This window comes from Phocoena sinus, chromosome 14 (genome assembly GCF_008692025.1).
Source record: "Phocoena sinus isolate mPhoSin1 chromosome 14, mPhoSin1.pri, whole genome shotgun sequence".
NCBI lineage: Eukaryota > Metazoa > Chordata > Mammalia > Artiodactyla > Phocoenidae > Phocoena > Phocoena sinus.
Genome location: NC_045776.1, coordinates 69,723,012 through 69,741,595, shown reverse-complemented (window position 1 = coordinate 69,741,595; position 18,584 = coordinate 69,723,012). Strand labels below are relative to the sequence as shown.

The 18,584-nt window shown below is 54.2% G+C and overlaps 1 protein-coding gene across 2 annotated transcripts; it reads left to right on the top strand.

Moving 5' to 3' along the window:
• Nucleotides 1-2,903: 2,903 nt before the first annotated feature.
• On the top strand, nucleotides 2,904-17,311 carry ASPHD2 (aspartate beta-hydroxylase domain containing 2). 2 transcript variants are annotated; one of them, XM_032603652.1, is made up of 4 exons: nucleotides 2,904-3,110; nucleotides 6,685-7,782; nucleotides 13,021-13,134; nucleotides 13,732-17,311. In XM_032603652.1, exons 2-4 carry the CDS (start codon nucleotides 6,900-6,902, stop codon nucleotides 13,839-13,841), a joined length of 1,107 nt encoding a protein of 368 aa, XP_032459543.1. In that variant the 5' UTR covers nucleotides 2,904-3,110; nucleotides 6,685-6,899; the 3' UTR covers nucleotides 13,842-17,311. The 2 variants fall into 2 exon arrangements, with proteins under 2 accessions (XP_032459543.1, XP_032459544.1); XM_032603653.1 differs by lacking the exon at nucleotides 2,904-3,110 and adding an exon at nucleotides 4,502-4,537.
• Nucleotides 17,312-18,584: the final 1,273 nt, after the last annotated feature.

Genomic DNA, 18,584 nt, shown 5'->3' with positions numbered 1-18,584 from the left:
GAACTGGGTGGTTGAGGGATAGGGAAGAAGGGTAGTCCTAATAAGTCATTTGTCCTTTTTGCTTTTTGTTCCAGGAGCATTTAAATCCTTTTGAAAATATTAAATGAAGTTAAAACATTACAGAAAATGCTGGAATTCCTCTTGTCCACTGTGTCCAATTCTCATTCCTTCTTGACGTCCCTCTAAGTTGCTTTCTCTGAGGGATAGTCTTTATATTTACAAACATTGTATTACTTTAAGTTTTAAAAAGGAGGACATACTAGGGTATTCTGCCAGTGCTTTTCTCCTGCTTTTACATAAATATGTGTATACATCCACAGAAACCATAGAGTAACGTTTTGTGTATATGTGCATATTATGTAAATGAAATTATACTGCACGTAGAATTCTGCTTTTTTTTTGCTTTATCATTTGTTCAGGAGCTTTATATTGTTGTACATACATCTAGCTCTTCCTTTTTAATAGCTGCCCAGTATTATATAACATGAAGATGTTACTATTACTTTATCTACCCTAGAATTTCTGTAGGGCAGATATAGAGTAGTGAAATTATTGGTTCTTAGGAGAAACAGATCTTTTGTTGTTGTTATTTTAGCAAATACTACCAAATTGCTCTATAAAGTGACTATACCAGTTTCTTTCACCCACCAAACAAGTATTTTGTCGAGGGTTTACACATTCCCCTTCTGACTTGCTGTGACCTTGATTGAGCAGGGCATGTTTTCTCTCTGGACCCCTAGTGACTCCATCTGTAGGAGGAGGGAGTTGGGTGGACCCCACGAGTGTACGAGATGGTGTAATGATAGGCTGTGCAGCCTCAGAGTGGGTCGGGAATGACTGCCCTAGAGACAACGGGGAGAGGAGGAGGGCGCGGGTAACAGCCAAGCTGAAGCCAGGCAATTTATAAGCACTTGGCCCTTATCTCAACTACTCCATTAGCACAATGAACATTTATCATGAGCTTTCACCCAAAAGCCCCCTCTGGAAGGCCCAGATACCCTTTTCTGGGGGGAATTCACCTCCCAGGGTCCCCCAGAGGAAAGAATGGCAAGCAGGGTTAGCAAAATGTGTGTATGGTAATTTTGCCATTGAACAAATAAATGCTCTTAACAAATACAGAGCGATATAATTGCACTGGTCAAAGATAATTACAAGATTTATAGACAATATTAATTCATAATGTACTACAGATGGTGTGGTCCGGCAATGGAACACACATTTACAACTGTATGAAGAATATTTTTCTTTTTCATCCCTGTCAGTGTGATGCAGTGACTGAGCATATGTGTCTTTGGAGATGTCTAAATTTGAGCAACTTTCTGAATGTGAGATGCACCAAATACCCTCCCATCTTCTCCACCCTACCCAGGCTCAACCATTCCGAGGCTGGCAGTGAAAAGATACAACATGTTTAATGTTTCTAAATCTGATGCCTGTGTCGATTACCCACACTTGGAGCAAATCCATATGCATTTTATGGTTTCCCAATGTATGCATCCGGAATAAAAGAGAAAAAAAGAAAAGTTCTTCCTCCTTTGGACTTAGAAAAGGGGGGAGATGACAGGGATGAAGTGGATTTTAAGACATGGTAAAGGGAGATTCTGGGCCACAGTAGATGTGGATTCTGAGCAATAATAGAGATGGTAGAGGTGGTTTCTGAGAGAGACAAGGTGGATTCTGGGACATCCTAGAGCTAGGCTCTGGGACATCCTAGAGGTAGGCTCTGGGACAAAGGTGAGGTGGATTCTGGGGCATGGAAGAGGTGAGTTCTGGGACAGAGACCAGGTGGGTTCTGGGAAGGGGCAAGGTGGATCCTGGATCAGGGAGAGGTGGATTCTGGGTCGGGGGGGGTGAGAGGTGGATTCTGGGAAGGGGCAAGGTGGGTTCTGGGACACGATAGAGGTAGGTTCTGGGTGTGGGGGTGGGGGTGGTGGGAGGTGGGGTCTGCGAAGGGGCAAGGTGGATTCTGGGACAGAACGGATGGACTGTGGGCTGGTCCTCCCACTCCGTGTTCCCAAAACCCACTCATGCATAGTTCCCCCGGAGCCCACAACACGACCCATGGCCCCTGTTATTTGTCTCCCACAAGCCTTCGTTCGAACATCACTTGCTCAGAGAGGCCTCCCTGGAGACTCCAACCCCGCATTAGGCCCCCCTGTTACACATTCTCATCCTGTCCTGTCCTTTCTCTTGGTAACCACTCTGCCTGGTAGGTGACTGTAGATGTGTACCTGTGATTACTTAGGCACGGCCTACTCCTGGCTAGCCGGTGACTCCCTGCGGGCAGGGGCCACGTCTGGACTGCTCGCCAGAAAGCGCAGGGCCAGAGAGGTTGCCCAATAAGCATTTGTATCAAGCGAATGAGTTTTTCTTCCATGAAACTTAAGGATCCTGTTTGATTTGCGGTTTCATTCGAAGTGCCTACGAGGCCTCAAGTAGATGAATGAATCAATAAACAGGGTGTCAGGGCAAGAGGAAGTGAGGGAGGAAAGAAAAGGGAGGGAAAGTGAAAGAGAAGGAAAGGAGGAAATGTAGGAGGGAGAACCAGAGAGAAGAGAGAGACCAAGGGAGGGAGAACAGACGGAGGCACAGAGGCAGAACCAGGAGCGGGTGAATTAACGCCCGCCGGACTTCATGAACTACCCAACGCCCGCCCGCCTGCGCGCGCCCTGGGACTGGGCGGGCAATGCGTCTCCCCGCTCGGGCCCACGGCCGCGCCCGCAAAAGCCACGCGAGCGGGCGGCGCGATCCTGGCCCCGGGTCACCCCGCGTGCGAGTAGCGCCGCTGGCCGCTGGGGGTCTCGGCCCCGCCCCTCAGGCCGCCGGCGCTGGCCCCGCCCCGCCCGCGCCCGCATCCCCTCCTCGAACCTCCCGGCCGCGCGCGGCATTGTGGGAGTTGTGGTCCCCGCGGCCCCGCGGAGCGCAGCACGGCGTCGGCACCGGCTGGGAACCGGCTCGGCTCTGGGTCGGGCTCCAGCGGCGTGGGCCGGGCAGCAGCGGGGCGGTGGCTCCGTGGCGTGGGCAGGGGGCGTCCGAGCGTCCGCGCCCTCGGGCGGCGGCGTCGCCCCGGCCCCAGCGGCCGCCCCCGCCGCCCGCGCGCTCGGGCGCAGGTAAGCGGCTTCTCCGGGGGCTGCGGGGCAGGACGGCGGCTCAACGGGACCGACCCTGAGAGAGGGGGAGGAGGCGGGGGCCGGGCGGCTGCAGGCCCTCGGTCCCCACGCCCGGCGGCGCGGCCGCGGAGGGTGCTCAGCGCCCCGCATCTCGGCCCGTACGAGGGGCCCCCGCCGCCCAGCGCTCGCTACGTGCTGAGCGCCGCCGCCTTGGCAGTGTACGCGGCCCGGGCCGGGCATCACCCTCCTTGTCCCCTTGCTCCCTCGCGACTCTGTTCATCGTGTTAACATGCCCCATCACCATCACCTTCTCGGTCACCATCCTCCTTGGTCCCTTCTCTTGTTGCTCTTCCCCTCCCCCCCATCCCTGTGCATCACCCATTTCCCTTATTTCCCGTGGTGACCCTCCTCCCCTGTTCCATGAGCCTCCTTCCCTAATCGCCCACTTTTACTGTCAGTACCTTTCCATCGTCCCATTCCCCCCACCCCACCCCCACTCCCGCCCCGACCTCCTGGTGGTCACCATCTGTATTAACCTATTCTGTGCACTCCCCTTTTCCCCCCACTCTCCTGAGTGGGTGGATACTGAAAAAGCTGGACAAGAAAGTGAGAAGGAGAGGTCTCCGGTTCCCTGCAGCAGAGGGCTGGCCCCAGGGCAGCTCTCAAGCTCCTGGGTGCATGCATCACACTCCTTGCCCTGCTCCTTGGGGGGCTTCTAGGGTACCCTGAGAGTGAGCAGAAGCTCTCTGGCACTGGGCAGCCTCTCGGACTGGTAATGTGAACCGGATTAGCCAGGTTTGAGCCGAGTGTCTCTCTCCCTAGGTGTTCATTGTATCAGAAGTTATATTTGATTGGACTTGCTCACCAAAAAGTGGCCATGAATTCGGACCCTATTCCCCAGAGCTGGCTGACTTTGAAGATCTGGAGTTGCGTATTATTAAAGTGCAGAACTGCAATGAGGTGTCCGCATCCCTGATGAGGACAAGAAATGGAAACAGATGTGTAAAGGAAGCTGGAAGTTACTGTGGTCACAGAGACAAGAGCTGGTGGGGTGGGGGGGAGTGGGGGGGGTGGAATTCATGCCCTCGCAGCTGCAGAGCTGGGGTCTATGAGGGGCAGATGTTTGAACCAGTACTTGATAAACTGGCAATCACCCTGTAAAGGTAAAGGTTTAATTTAGTGTCACGTTTCAGCTGTGAGCTTGTTAATCCACCTCCGGGCTCAGGGTCCTGCCAGCGTAGTTTGGGTAAGAGTAAGTGGCAGATGTGAGAAGTCCTTACTTGAGCTCTCAGTGCTGTTTGTGATCTTGTGAGCAGGGTCTGAAGCTGGGGTCCAGGGCCTGAGGATCTTCTGCGTTTTGATTATAGCTCAGCTTAGGGAGCGTTCATGGCCGGTGTTGTACAGAATGAGGCTTCCCTGGGGAGAGGGTAAGTGGTGTGACTGTCCAATGGAGAGTTTCCCTCGACATCTACCCGGTACTCCGCGTCTTCATTTTGATTGACTTAAACTTCAAGCAGGGCTGATGGGAACTGAAACTTAACAGGTGTTTGTTAACTGATCATCGTGTCACTCTTAGAACATTTAAGAGAAACCTCTCTTCCCGAGAGACTGGGTTTTCAAAGTTCCAGTTAGGGCTTCAGCTCAGTGGTGGGGGAAATCCTTTTAGTAAAAGTGCTTGTTATCATACAGATGTTAGTTTCACACTGAATTTCCAGAATCCTGGGGTTCTGTTTGGCAGATGGCTTGCAAACAAAATACCTTTTGTCATGATTTTCCTTCCCTTTTCCTCAAGAGGAAACAGCTGCCAGTTATGGGAGGACTAGTCAAGAACCGGGCCCCGGGGTGAGTGGGGGAGGGGGCCCATTTCCATCCAGGGGGCCCAGCCTTTCCCTCTTCTCCCAAATCTGTGAAGACATGGAGAACGTATGAGGAAAAAATTTAGCTTCTAACCTCCCAACTCTTGTATTTTTCCTAGAAACATAAAAATGTCCGTGAATATTTCAGCATATGCGTTTCTGACTGAATATTACAGTCAAGTGGTTCTTTATTCAACCTGAGCTGGGAAGATATAAGTAGGGAGTTAAGGACAATCTAAGGTTTCCCTTTAATTTTAATAGCTTTGCACGTCTAGGGACCCGCCCCCCCCCAAGAGATTCCTTGAGATGTGTGGCAACAAGAGTTTACCTTTGGCTGTTGGAATTCTCAGACCTGAGATACCTTTCCCTGATGGCCCACCTGTGGTTCGCTGGCTACTAGAGATGGGAATCCACATGTCACAGCGGTCACTAGCACATTCTGAGCTGTCACCATGATGTGATCATCAGCGCTTTCAACCCATCATTCCCCTTGATCCAATGAGAGGAGCGTTACCCCGTCTTAACAGACGGGCAAACTGAGACTTCGAGAGGGGAGTGACCTGCCCAGTTTGGGTTCTTAACGTCTCTGCTACGTTGCAAGAATGTTGGGGCCAAATTTAGTCCCCGGAGAAGGGGGAGGGTACAGCTTTCCTGTTTTTGTTAGTTGCCTTCTCACATTCCTGTGAGACAAGGGAGAGCATGGTACCAAGCGAAATTTCTGAATTATTCTGCTCCTCGAGGTGAGGGAATGTATTACACATGTAGTCGAACATGGACCTGGCTGTTTTCATCCAATTAGAGCAGGATGGACAGAGAGTTTCACCTGGGGAACACGGCCGGGGTTCTATAGACACAGGCAATGAGACAGCTGGGCTTCGATCATCTTTTAGGTTGTTAGATAATCAACATGCCGGACACTGGCCCAAACCATCGGCAGGATACGTGGCAAAGCACAGCACTTCTGTGTGTTTTGGAGACAGACCGGAAAGGGCTTCTATTTTCATTCTAGCCATCATTTCACTTTCATAATCTCATGGGTGAGGCCAGTAGATAGCCTCCCAAGCGAGTAGACAGAAAATGCCTGGTGTCCGCCACAGATGTGACCCCGGGCAGCCCACTTCCTTTTCCAGCTTGATTTAAGCCCAACCTATGTCAGAAGGGCAAGAGAGATTAAATAAGAATGATGAAGTGCTGTGAAAAGAGCAAGTAAAATGGAGAATATGCAGTTCCAAATTCCTTTACCATTTGTAAGATGCTTTTGAATCCAGATTTCTCTTTAATAAAAGGTACAGAGATTTAAGGAGAATAAGCATTTATTACATACCCACTATGCAAGAGCATAGCAAAATGGATAGATACGGCTTTGAAGTGAGATGGGCTCTGTGTCCCTGCCCCGGCTGCATGAACTGCGAGGAGTTATAGGACCTCTCTGAGCCTCAGTTTCCTCATCCATAAAATGGGGATCACAGCACCTCCTAAGGATGACACAGAACAGATGGGACTACTGTAATGATCAAACAGTACTTGATGCAGATTAAACACTACCGGCCTTTTGGGAAAGGGGGTGGTGATAAAATGGAAGGAGAAAGTACAGGATTGAGAAGCGTGTCCCCTTCCAACAGAGACCTGACAAAACGAGCTGGGGCTTTGCGTTTCACTTGAGGACTTTTCCAGGGGTAAAAATTTATGCCGGTTTATTATTATTTTTTTCATCTCAGGTTTGGACTGCCTAAAAAAGTCATTTCACGGTGACCAGCCCCACTTGCCGACGTGACCTAAAGCTGCTCCTTTGCCCCCACCCGCAGTGACTTTTGCCAGGAGCGGGGGGCTGGGCACAGATGTCTGTCCATGCCGCCCTTGGCAGGACCCGAGGAACCGTGGCAGCCATGCCTCCGCCTGCCCCAGCCGCCCCTCACCCCCTACGCTGACCCGCATGGTATGCGTGCCCTCGGGACTCCCGAGGACTGACCAGCTGACCTCGCTTCGGATCCCCAACAGCTCCCCCAAAATGTCGCTCGAGTGGCTGGTGGCCTGGAGCTGGTCGCTGGACGGCCTGAGGGACTGCATCGCCACCGGCATGCAGTCCGTGCGGGACTGCGACACCACGGCCGCGGTCACCGTGGCCTGCCTGCTGGTCCTGTTCGTGTGGTACTGTTACCACGTGGGCAGGGAGCAGCCCCGGCCCTACGTCTCGGTCAACGCCCTGATGCAGGGCCCCGACGCCACGGGGCTGCAGAACGGGTTCGTGTACTGCCAGTCCCCCGAGTGCGTGCGCTGCAGCCACAGTGAGGGTCTCAACCAGAAGCTCTACCACAACCTGCAGGAGTACGCCAAGCGCTACTCCTGGTCCGGCATGGGCCGCATCCACAAGGGCATCCGCGAGCAGGGCCGCTACCTCAGCAGCCGGCCCTCCATCCAGAAGCCCGAGGTCTTCTTCCTGCCCGACCTCCCCACCTCGCCCTACTTCGCCCGGGACGCGCAGAAGCACGATGTGGAGCTGCTGGAGCGCAACTTCCAGACCATCCTGTGCGAGTTTGAGGCCCTGTACAAAGCTTTTTCGAACTGCAGCCTCCCACAGGGCTGGAAAATGAACAGCACCCCCAGTGGGGAGTGGGTCACCTTTTACTTGGTCAATCAGGGGGTCTGCGTCCCCCGGAACTGCAGGAAGTGCCCACGGACGTACCGCTTGCTTGGAAGCCTTCGGACCTGTATTGGGAACAATGTTTTTGGGAACGCGTGCATCTCCGTGCTGAGCCCCGGCACCGTGATAACGGAGCACTACGGACCCACGAACATCCGCCTCCGCTGCCATTTAGGTATGTGGCGGGGACAGGGCCTCCCGGCACGCGCTGTTCTAGTAGATACGTGCCAGCCCGTCTGCCGGCCGGGAGTCCAGACACCACGAGCTGTAGTCAGTGGCCAGGATTGGGCGTTTTCACATGCCTCACTGTAGCCTGATCAAAGATGGATGGGTCACGTGTGAGCAGTGTTGGCAGCAGAGAACTGAGTCGAAAAAGAAACGTGCGGTCAGTATAAACCTAATTTGTGACAGGAACTCTGTCCACAGGAACTGTGTGCCGAGATGGGAATGGTCTCCATCTACGCTGTCCAGTGCAGGAACCACCAGCTGCACGTAACTTGAGTGCCTGAAATGTGGCCAGTGCAACTAAGGAGCTCAATTTTTACTTGAATCCAAATTTTAAAATATGACACTTGGCTACTGTATTGGACAGAGTAGTTCTAGAGCCAGAGGCTATTGGGGTGGTTTTAAAGCAGTGAAGCCCTCTGTCCAGTCCCCACAGAGAGAGCGAGAGAAGCAGAGGGCTCTGGGCGATACCCAAGTGCCTTCCGAATCTCCAAGGACGAAGTGACGCTTTGTGTGAAGTTGATTTTATTCGCGTTCTAGGGAGGTTGGTCATACGCCTAGTGTGTGTAGCAGTGGTTTTGAGAACAGGGTCTGGAGTCAGATTGCCCGTGTTTGCGTCCTCGCCCCACCATGAGCTGGCTGTGTTACTTTGGGCAAGTCAGTCCACCTCTCTGGGCCTCAGCTTCCTCATTTGGGAAGTGGAGGTATTATAAAAAGATCATCTTTTACAGAGTTATGTCGAGGCTCTGGTGTGATAACGCGCGTCGTGAAGCATTTGTTCAAGCAGAGCCTGATAGGGAGTACTTGATAAAAGCAGGCTCAAAAACTACTCGGTGAAGAGGGATGTTAGTTCTCCAGAATGCCTCCTTCCTAGTGAGTCATGATGACATATTGGTTACCAGGGCAGTGGCACCACTGGTTAGCATCCCAGACTAGAGGAGCTGTGAGAGCCTGAGCAAGGTCCCGCTTTGGAAGTCCGCCCCGGCTTTGTGTTGGAGGGACGAGAGGCGCACGGAGGAGCCCCAGTATAGCCTGGAGAAGGGGGTTCATAACCATGGTCCACAGGGCAGCCTCGGGGCTGCCTGGGGGACCTGAGCCCGATGCCCCGGGCCCTCCAGCCCCTCTTCACCCAGAGCCCTCTGCTTCTCCCGCTCTCTCTGTGGGGACTGGACAGAGGGCTTCACTGCTTTAAAAAAACAGAAGGAACTAGATTCGAGCAATTGACATCGTTTTGAGTATTTCAAGAGTAAAAGCAGGACAGGGTAGGGGCTCTGGAGGGAGTGGCCTGGCTTCGTGGCTGGCTGTGAGACTTTGGGAAATAACCACGTCTCTCTGGGCCTCAGTTTCCACATCTGTAAAATGAGGAGATAGTACTTACTCACAGGAATGTTGAGAGCTTTCAATGAAGTCATATCTGCCATGGCTACTTGACACGGCTCCTGGCATGCGACGGCATTCGATAAATCGTAGCTAGTAGCTTTTATGATCAAACACTGTGTCGGGCAGTGTGAAAAATGACCCATAAGACATAGTCCCTGCCCCTGGGAAACAGTGGAAAATGCACAGACTCTGGAAGCAAACATACCTGGACTCAGATCCCGGCTTAGCCCCGTTTGCCGGGTGACCCTGGGCAGGCTCTGAAACTGAGCCTCCAAATTCTCCTCTCTGAAATGGGCGTAACACCTACCTGGAGGGCTGTTTGGAAGATTAGAAGTATGTCCTGTGTGTGAAGTGCTTGGCAGGTAGAGGGCAGTCAGTTAAAGGGGGCTCTGGTTGATCTAAGAAATGAGATGATCGTCTTAGTGATGATTATTGTAATAAAATCTCTGTGTGAGGCACCAGGGCACACTCTGAGCTCAGGGGACGCAGGGGCTGCCTGTGGGCTGCTCCGGGAAGGGGGTCTGACCCTGCAGGACCGCTGGGACCGCCGGGGTGGAGCAAAGCAGGAGGCTTCCCCTGGGGCTGGGGCACCGTATCTGGGCTAGCTGGGGAGCCCGCTGGTGGGGCTGAGCTTGACCAGCTCAGTGGGAGCAAACCGCAGGGGGCCTCCCTGCCAGGCTGTGGGCGTCGGGGAGCAATGCTATTCTTTTTAAAGGTTTCCCTTGTAAGTTTTCTAAAAGCTTCAGAAGGACGTGTAGGGAGGGGCACTTGAGCTGGGTGTGGTAGAATTCCGGGCAGGTGTGTTGAGTAGGAAGGGCTGGTGGACCTGCCTCCTGGGTGTTCATGCCTATTGTGTGTGTGTGTGTGTGTGTGTGTGTGTGTGTGTGTGTGTGTGTAACATGTGCCCACATGGGCCTCTTTATGACCCGTCATTCCCCTCCCAGCCCAGAGAGTCACTTGCCACCAGAAAAACTGGGTCATCTGTGTCACCCTGGACAGCAGGCGGTGTTGGAAGGCGTCCCACTAGCGTGGGCTGTCCCCATGACAAGGGTGAGCGCCAGGGTTGGGTTTGCTCCGTTTCCTCCTCTCCTCTGTCCTTCCACCCAGGAAGGAAAGAGAGGGGTGTGAGACTCACGTGACCTCGTGTGTTGACATAGGGGGTGTCCGGAGAATGAGGTCAGAGGCAGGAAGGGCCTGGTACGTGCCAGCAGCCACACCTCCACCAGTTACCTGGCAGACGTGGGGAGGCACCTGCGTTCCAGAACTGTGTCCTTGAAGTGCCCCGCAGCCTCCCTTTCCGCCTTCCGTCTTGAGTGGGGGCCGGGGGCGTCGTCCCAGCCGCCGCTCTTCAGCCGTCAGCGCCTCCGGATGGCATACGTTTGCCGAGCCTGCTCCGAGCTTCCGCTAGAGGTGGCATCGCTCAGCACCCCATCCACGCGGCCCAGCCGTCACCCAGCATCCTGTACGGGGCTGCGAGGTCCCCACCCACTGTTACGAACCTCCAGGGAACAACCTCTGAAACTAATGAGGCAGGTGTTAGCCAGGAGGCAGATACCGGTCCAGTGGCAGATCCTCAGGAAAGGGTAGATGAAAGTGTGTGAGCGTATCCAGATTCTCGCTACAAAAGCCCGTTAGGCTCTCATTTTCCTTTCATGAGTGTACTGTTGGATTTCTCGGCTGTCCGGCTGGGTGATACAAGCTGGTCAGCTCCTGTCTGCCTTGCCCACCCTGAGTGCCAGCCGCCAGCCTCCTGAAGTGGTGGACAGAACCCTTTCTCCACCCGTCTTGCGCCTCTGTCCATGGGCATTGGGGACAAAGCAGTGAGCCCTAAGTCAGAGGGGGCCTGGGGATATGGGACTGGCCGAGGCCATGCGTGGGGCCTGTCTGTCCCCAGGAGCTGCCCGAATGCTCTGTTTGGGCGAGTGTTGATCATATCTGCCAGCCAGGCTGGTTTATGTCAGTAGGCAGGGATGGTGGGCCGCTGGAAGGCTGGGGCGCAGTGAGGGGAGGCGGAGGCGGGTGAGCAGGGGCTGGGAAGCCGGCAAGCCAGGCCGTTTTTCTGTTGTGCCATTGGGGTGGTGATGAATCATTTCGTGGCCCAGAAAAAGGGGAGCTTCTTTTTGGAATCCTGGGGTGTTCTCTCCCTGCAGAGAACCACCTATCCCTAAAGGCCTTCTCCACTGAACCAAGTGGTGAGGGCACGCATGGAAAGATGTGGTGTGTGGGGCTCTCTCCATCCAGGCCAGTGAGCGGCAGGCGGAGCTCCTTTACAGCCCTAACCTCCCCCAGCAGTTGTTAACAGTAGTGGGAGATCCTGGCTCCAGAGGCAGAAGGGACAGTGTCAGCTGATTCAGTGAAATGTACTATTGATAGTTGAAACATATTAACTACAGGGAAGTTGACAACCACTTAGCCTCACTGCTACCGATGTAACAACTAGCATTTATATCCTACTGTCCAGTGTTGTAAGAGCCTGTTCCATGGAGCCAGGACTAAATAGTGACTTCCAGCAGGTCACTTAACTTCTCTGAAGCTCAGTTGCTCCATCTGGAAAGTGTGTGAAGTGATGTCCGTAAAGTGTTTATTTAACACAAACCTGCTCACAGTAAGTCTTCAGTGATTGGTAGCAAGGACAGTGGTCACACAGCCTGGAAGGCAAGTGTGCTCATGGCCTCTCTTTACAGATGAGGAGGCTATAGCTCAGAGAGGTTGAGTGACTTGCTCAGAGTCACCCAGCACGTAAGGGTGGTCGTCTGACCTGAAGTCCTCTCTCCTGCCCATTGCTCCACGTGGCCTCTTTGTTTGAATTCTTACTCCATATGTGCCTCCTGGCGCCATCCACTTCTGGTTCAGAGGCTGTGTTAAATCCTCGAGTACGGTGTTTCATGTGTGTCGTAGGGACATTAAATCAGAGCGGGGATGCTGACTGGCCCAGGGTCGTGATTGTCAGGGTGGGTCACTGAAGACAGACAGAACGCCATGATCCCAGGCCCTCTTGCAGGGCCCACTTCCTCCCGGCTCAGGGCCTACCCAGCCTCCTCTGAGTCAGTTAGGTGGCTGTGCCGGTGCCTTCATCCACAGATGACCAGGTAGTGCCAGGGGCCAAGCGTTCCTTCAGACCCTTGAGTTGGAAATGGGGGTGTGAAAGTGCATGCACGGCAGCGTTTGAAGAAGACCCCCCTTTCCGGGGTTATATACCCGAGCTCGGGTCCCCCACCTGCATTTTGAACATATGGCTCCCTACGAGGGTGGCAGTCCGTTTCCTCTGAAAGCTCAGGTGTTTCTTTAGGGGTGTCACCATTTTCCCAGAATGAGGCTGGGGAAACTTGGACTGTGAACATGCCATCCTCAGGCCTCACAGTGGATTTAAACGTTGGACCCTAAAGAGGAGGGCACTGTGTGAGTCTCCGAGTCTTTAATCTCGACGGAAGCAGCCTTTGCCTATTGGGAGGCAGGGTTCTGAACCTGGCCTCCCTCGGTTTCCGGGGCCCCACGACTGGGCTTCAGGAGTCTCACACATGGAGCGCAAACCTTGGTCCGTGCTTTAATCAGAGTAGTCCCTGGCCCAGAACAGATTACGCCGCCAGAGGAATGAGTTTCTCCAGGGAGCACAGTGAGGGTGCAGGTGCACGGCCTGCACCTGTCCTAACGGACTGCCTCCACCCACCCACCAAGCGGGGCTCCCGAGGGGTGAGGAACAGGGTCAGGGCTTTGGAGGTCGAGAGCTCCCTCCAAAGCCTGCCACTCCCGCCTTCCGGCGTCCCTGGCCTTGCCTGCCTTCATTTTCTTTTCTCTGCTTTGCCCCCAGGTCTGAAAACTCCGAGTGGCTGTGAGCTGGTGGTGGGCGGGGAGCCCCAGTGCTGGGCAGAAGGCCGCTGCCTCCTCTTCGATGATTCTTTCCTGCACGCCGCGTTCCATGAAGGTGAGTGTCTGTGTGCCCCGTGGCCGCCTTTAAAAATATAAATATATATATTTACATGTATCTTTAAACTTTCTTTTTAGAGCAGTTTTTGGTTCCCAGAAAAACTGAGCAGGAAGTACAGAGTGTGCTCCCTGCCGTGACCCCCATAAATTTCCCATCTCTTAGCACCTTGTAATAGTGGAGCACGCTGGTTACAATGGCCGCGCCAATTTTGACACATCATCAGTAACTCAGGTCCGTAGTTTACATGAAGGTTCACTCTTGCTGTTGTACACTCTGTGGGTCTGGACAAACGTGTGATGTCACGCGTCCACCATGACAGGATCGCACGGAGTAACCTCCCTGCCCTAAAAATCCTCCGCGTTCCACCTACCGCGTTTTCGCCCTTCCCTCCCTCTGCCCGTTTCCTTGCGTGCATTCTGCTCACAGCCTTCTGGGGTCTTCTCATAACGTTGCTGATCTGAGAGAAGGAGAGCTTGCGATCTGTGCCGGGGTCAGCGGGGGTCCCTGCCCGAAAGCTGACCGCGTGGGTCTGGCTCTGCCCGGGTCCTGGCTCCGGGCGGTTTGAACCTCTCCTCTCTCGCCGCCCTCCCCCAGGTTCGGCGGAGGACGGCCCACGGGTGGTTTTCATGGTGGATCTGTGGCATCCCAACGTCGCAGCGGCCGAACGGCAGGCCCTGGATTTCATCTTTGCCCCGGGACGATGAGAACATTGGTCGTGCTGCAGTCGCCGAGAGTGGCCGCGGTCCGCCCGGGCAGACAGGGGTGCGGCCCGGCCCCTGCCCCTGTTCCAATTCCATGCCTCGACAGAATGCTCTCATTTGGGATTTGGTTTTTAGGTCGTGTTGGGTCCCTCTTTCCTTCGGTAATTGAAAGGAGGAAATTTTCAGCTTGTATTTCCTTAGATTTTTTTTCCCTTCCAATCATTTGCTTCTGCGATTCCTTTCTGCCTAAAAGCGCACTACTTTGCTCTGTGACCAGAGGCTCGGGGTCCCTGTCGTCTGTGTCACGCTGCTACCTGGTTTCGTCAGTGCTCTGAAATAGGGTCGCCAAATGGTTACTTGTCTGGATGTAATGACGTAAATCTTCCTGTCATCTTAAAAGAAAAAAACAAAAACAAAACAAAACACTGCAGATCAGAGAGCTGGAGGATGTGGCCTCTGCTGCTGTCACGGTTACCCTAGGCCTCAGACGCCTGGGTAGGGGGAGCCCGCGGTCCGCATCCCCAGCTGTCCCCTGCTGGCTTCCTCGGCAGGGTGGCCCAGTCAGGGCGAGGCAGACTCACCATTGCTCACCTCACCCTGAACCCAGTCGGGTCCCTGATGGCAAGAGCATCGGGCTGGTGGCAGTGGAGGCTTTTCTGTAGACGTTGCTTTCCGACAGAGCTGAGGCTGGTGTCTTCGAGAGCCAAGCTGGGGCTCCCTCGGTTCAGCAGCTGAACATGTGATTCGATTACCTCACTGCCTACAGAAGCCCTACTGCCAAGCCGGGCCTGGAGAATTCCCCATTCGAGCTGTCTGGAGTCCAAGGCGATGAGCATTCAGACCACCAGGCTGGCTGATGGGCGCCGAGGTGGGATAAGACCTCACTCATCCGGTGACGTTCTGGAAAAGCCTTTCTCTGGCAAAACTGGAATCGTAGATCCGCCCAAAGTGTCTGTTTTGCTTTGGAGTTCTGTCTCCTATGATTTCCCATTTGTCTGTACATAAGTGTTCAAACGCTGGGCTCAGAGATCGTGGCAGAGTCGGCCTTGTGTCTCTGTCAGTGCACACGGGTGTGGTGAGGGCCACCTAAGCCAGTGTGTGCGCGTGAGGACACTGGGGGGACCTACATACCCAAAGGACCCGCGGTCGCGGCGCTGGGTCCCCTGTGAAGGACGTGGCCAGTTGGAGGCACTAAGTCTAGAAATAGCCCCCCGTGAGCCGATGTGTGAAGGAGTCTCCTCCAGTCGCACTAGAGACGCCTTTTTTGAATAACGTATTACGGCAGAGTCAGGTTTATAAAGCCTTGGGGCGGTACGGAACATGCTGCCTGTCCCCCGTCTGGGTCCAGCGTTTCTATCCGAACGGAAACCAGCAGCTTCTGGGAGGAACAACCGTCAGAAGTAAACGCGGTCTGAAACGCACTAGGTAGTTACTAAGCAAGTGTGCAAACAAACCGTGTCTACATTTGAGTACGATTTCTACACAGATAGTTTTCAGCGATTAGAATGCAGGAAAGGGCAGAAATGTCAAACACACCTGAAGTCTTTTTACTTGTTAAGTTTCTTATAAAGAATCACCGAGGTGCATGATTCCTGTACGTACTGACCGCTCTACGTTTACAAAGCCAGCAGCCCACACAGGTCCCTGGCTACCTGTGCTCACGTGACGCGGTTGGGGAGCAGGGGGTAAATAAAAGATCTTGCTGAAAACCAGAGTGAAGTGGTAAAGCGGTCTGTTGGAGAGGTGACGTGGGACTTGGGCAGAGGCTCCGAGAGGGCCACTCGTTGCAGGCTCTTGGTTTCTGGATCGTGTCACAGAGGCAGGCGGACCCCTAATGGTGGTCACGTACTGGGAATGAAGCAAGAGGTAGTTCTCAGTAATGGGCACGGAGTGGGGAAAAGGAGCAGGTCCATGGAAGGTTCTGGAACTGCAGGTGTCACTCTGGACAAAGAACAAGGACCGGGCTTCAGGAGAGCTGAGGATTCGGGACTCGGTGCCAGGAACTTGCTCCCACGTCACCTTGCGCAAGTCATGGAGCCTCTGGGAGCCTCAGTTTCCTTCACTGTAGAGACAGTGCCTGGCACGTGAAGCAGCGAGGTTGGTTCCCTTCCTGACATAGCAGTGGTTCTAAGCAGTTACAGACAAACAGGTGAGGAGGAAGGATGGGTGAGGAAGAGATGGACGAACCCACCGGATCGGTGGTAGAGGCGGCCGGGGAGCTGCGGCTTCTTTCTGTTGTCTGTGTCTAACCTCGGGGAGAAAGAAGCAGGGCCCTTGGTGGCTCTGTTTTGAACGTTTCCCCTTGTCTTAGAAGAAGGACAGGGAGTTCTGGTGGCCTGGAGCCCCAGGCGATGCCTGGCTGCCAGGTGTTTTCATAGCAAAGCTGGCCAGGCTGCCACAGCAGGTGGGAGGGAGGAGCACCGTGCGCGCTGGGCCACGATATTTCTCGCTCTCCTGAAGCGCGTGTTGCCAGCTAGGCAACTGCCAAAGTCATTCACATGTTGCAGCCGGGGATGCCCAAGGTGAGAGAAGGGAGGCAGCATGCCTGCCCAGCTTCGAACGGGAAGCCCTGCCTTCCACCCAGAGGCAGCCTGCCTCGGCTGCAAGGCCGGATCGGTGACTCAGTTTGACAAGGTCCCCTCCCAGGTCTGCCAGGCACCTGCTCATCATCCCCCGAAGTCGCCTAGATTGTCTGGTTCTGAGTCCTGCTTTGCTGACAGCAGCCACCCTTGCAGCATTGAGTAGTGCCCTGCAGCGTGTGGGGGGGGAGGAGAAGGGTAGTCCTCACCCACTGGCTCTGGACTTTGGCTGCACAGTACAATCACCCAGGGAGCTTTTGAGAAACACTGACGCTCACACCCTGCCCCCAAGGCATCTCAGTTCTTTGGCCAGGTCTCGGTATTTGTTTCAACTCATTTCCTGGGCTGACTCTAATGTGTAGCTGGAGCTGAGGGTCGATGCCCTGAGCAGCAAAAATGGCAAGGCCTTTGAAATCAGCCAGCTGGAGGTTCAAGGCTCAGCTGTGCCCCTGTGTGATACTGGGATAGGCCACCTAACCTTGGCCTCTAGGGGATGGTCACTGTTTCAACACTCTCCTCCAGCAGTACTCGGACGAGCCTCTTGCAAGACCGTCACATTCCCCTTTCTCAGTCCTTGGATTTCCAGGACCTGACCCAGCCCCAGCTGCAGGGCTAGGCACATGACCCACACCTGACCAGTCACCAGAGCCTTCCAGACTCCTGGGTACTAAGGGCTGGGCACATGATCCAAGTGCTCTCCTGGGACCATTGAGAAAGAGAGGCTACTTTTCGAGGGATGGGAGTGGGGGATCCAGTGTAAGAAAATCTGAGAGTGAAACCCACAGAGGAGAGCAGGTCTCTCATCTTGTGGAGATCATGAGTCCTAATATAGCTTTGCCTGGAACCAGCCCTACCTCTGGACTTTTCCGTACATGAGCCAATAAACTCCCTTTTAACTCTTAAGTCTGAGCTGTGGTTTCTGTCTGTTGCTACCAAATGTCCAAATCCACTCTGTGAGCTTCATCTCGAAAATGTGCCCAGTGCTTCCTCTCATAGGCTTAAAGTGAGGTCTGAATAAGATAAGATTACGGCAAGTTGTGGGTGGGTGGGAAGTGCTTCTTACGTGTTTTTAAAATGTAAATATGAGAAGCAGAGGCTAAGTACAAAATGCCGTTTTTAAGGGCCATCATGCCCTCCTGGCAGCCGCCTCCCCGCGACATGTGTGTCCCCGGCTGAATCTTGCTAACCAGATGTAAACACAGGGAACAGGAGAGAATAAGCCTATATACTTCAGAGCTGCTGACAGATGGCAGTGAAAATACTCAAGCAGACTGTAGCATTGGGTGGCAGGAGGCAACACACACAGAGACTGATTGACTTTCCGCCTCCTTCCCAGGCACACACGTTGGTCCTAACTTCGGATCACCTACCCTTCCCCATGTTTCCCACTTCCGCCGCGTTAGCCACCCCGGATTCAATGTGAGTGTGTTTCGTCCTCGAGTACAGACAGCACTGTTCCCTCTGGAAGATTCTATTGTATACATTATTATCCCATAATGCTTGTGGCCCCGCGGGGGGTGGGTGCTGGGACAGTTATGCACACTTAACACGAGAAAACGTAGGCTCGGGGCAGTGGGCGAGCACAAGGCCGTGGTGCCGCTGGAGGGCGAGCCGGAAACAGAAGCCAGGTGTCCTAGCTCACGGCTCAGCATCCCCAGGCTTTTGAACTCTGGTCATGTGTTCAGGCCTCTCTCTCCACGGCGGGCAGAGGGACCCCCGTGGGGAGGCTGTTCCTTGCCTTCTCAGGACACTGAGCCCCACTTTCTGTGGGTCCGCGACATGCCACACTTTTACGTACATCGCCTTTCCTCTGCATTTTAAAGAAGATACTGAGAGTTTCCAAAGCACTAAGTGGTAGAGCTGCAATCGTGCTCCTACTGCCCCAGGAACCAGTTGGGGCTGGTTGGAGAGCAAGGACGCACCCTCTGAGCACACGGGAGATGGAGTGGGGAGAGGGCTCGTCTCACCGCCCCCGTGCCCCGCGCCCTTCCCGGGGATCCCTCAGCCCCGCCGAGTAGGAGGGCAGGGCAGAGGAGGGCTAGCACTCAGCTTGGACCCGAGCGCACTCAGGCTCTCGTGACATGGCCTCTTCTTGGCGCTTGACAGGATTCAAAAGGCACTCTGGGTTTTGTTCCCCAGAGAAACACAGCTGGTTTCCAGTTAAGAC

What these genes read in the sequence shown, in the direction of transcription:
- ASPHD2 (XM_032603652.1), top strand. Translation starts at nt 6,900, where the DNA reads ATGGTATGCGTGCCCTCGGGACTCCCGAGGACTGACCAGCTGACCTCG. An exon ending in CCGCCTCCGCTGCCATTTAG is followed by an intron (nt 7,783 to 13,020) that starts GTATGTGGCGGG and finishes CTTTGCCCCCAG; the next exon opens with GTCTGAAAACTCCGAGTGGC. An exon ending in GCACGCCGCGTTCCATGAAG is followed by an intron (nt 13,135 to 13,731) that starts GTGAGTGTCTGT and finishes GCCCTCCCCCAG; the next exon opens with GTTCGGCGGAGGACGGCCCA.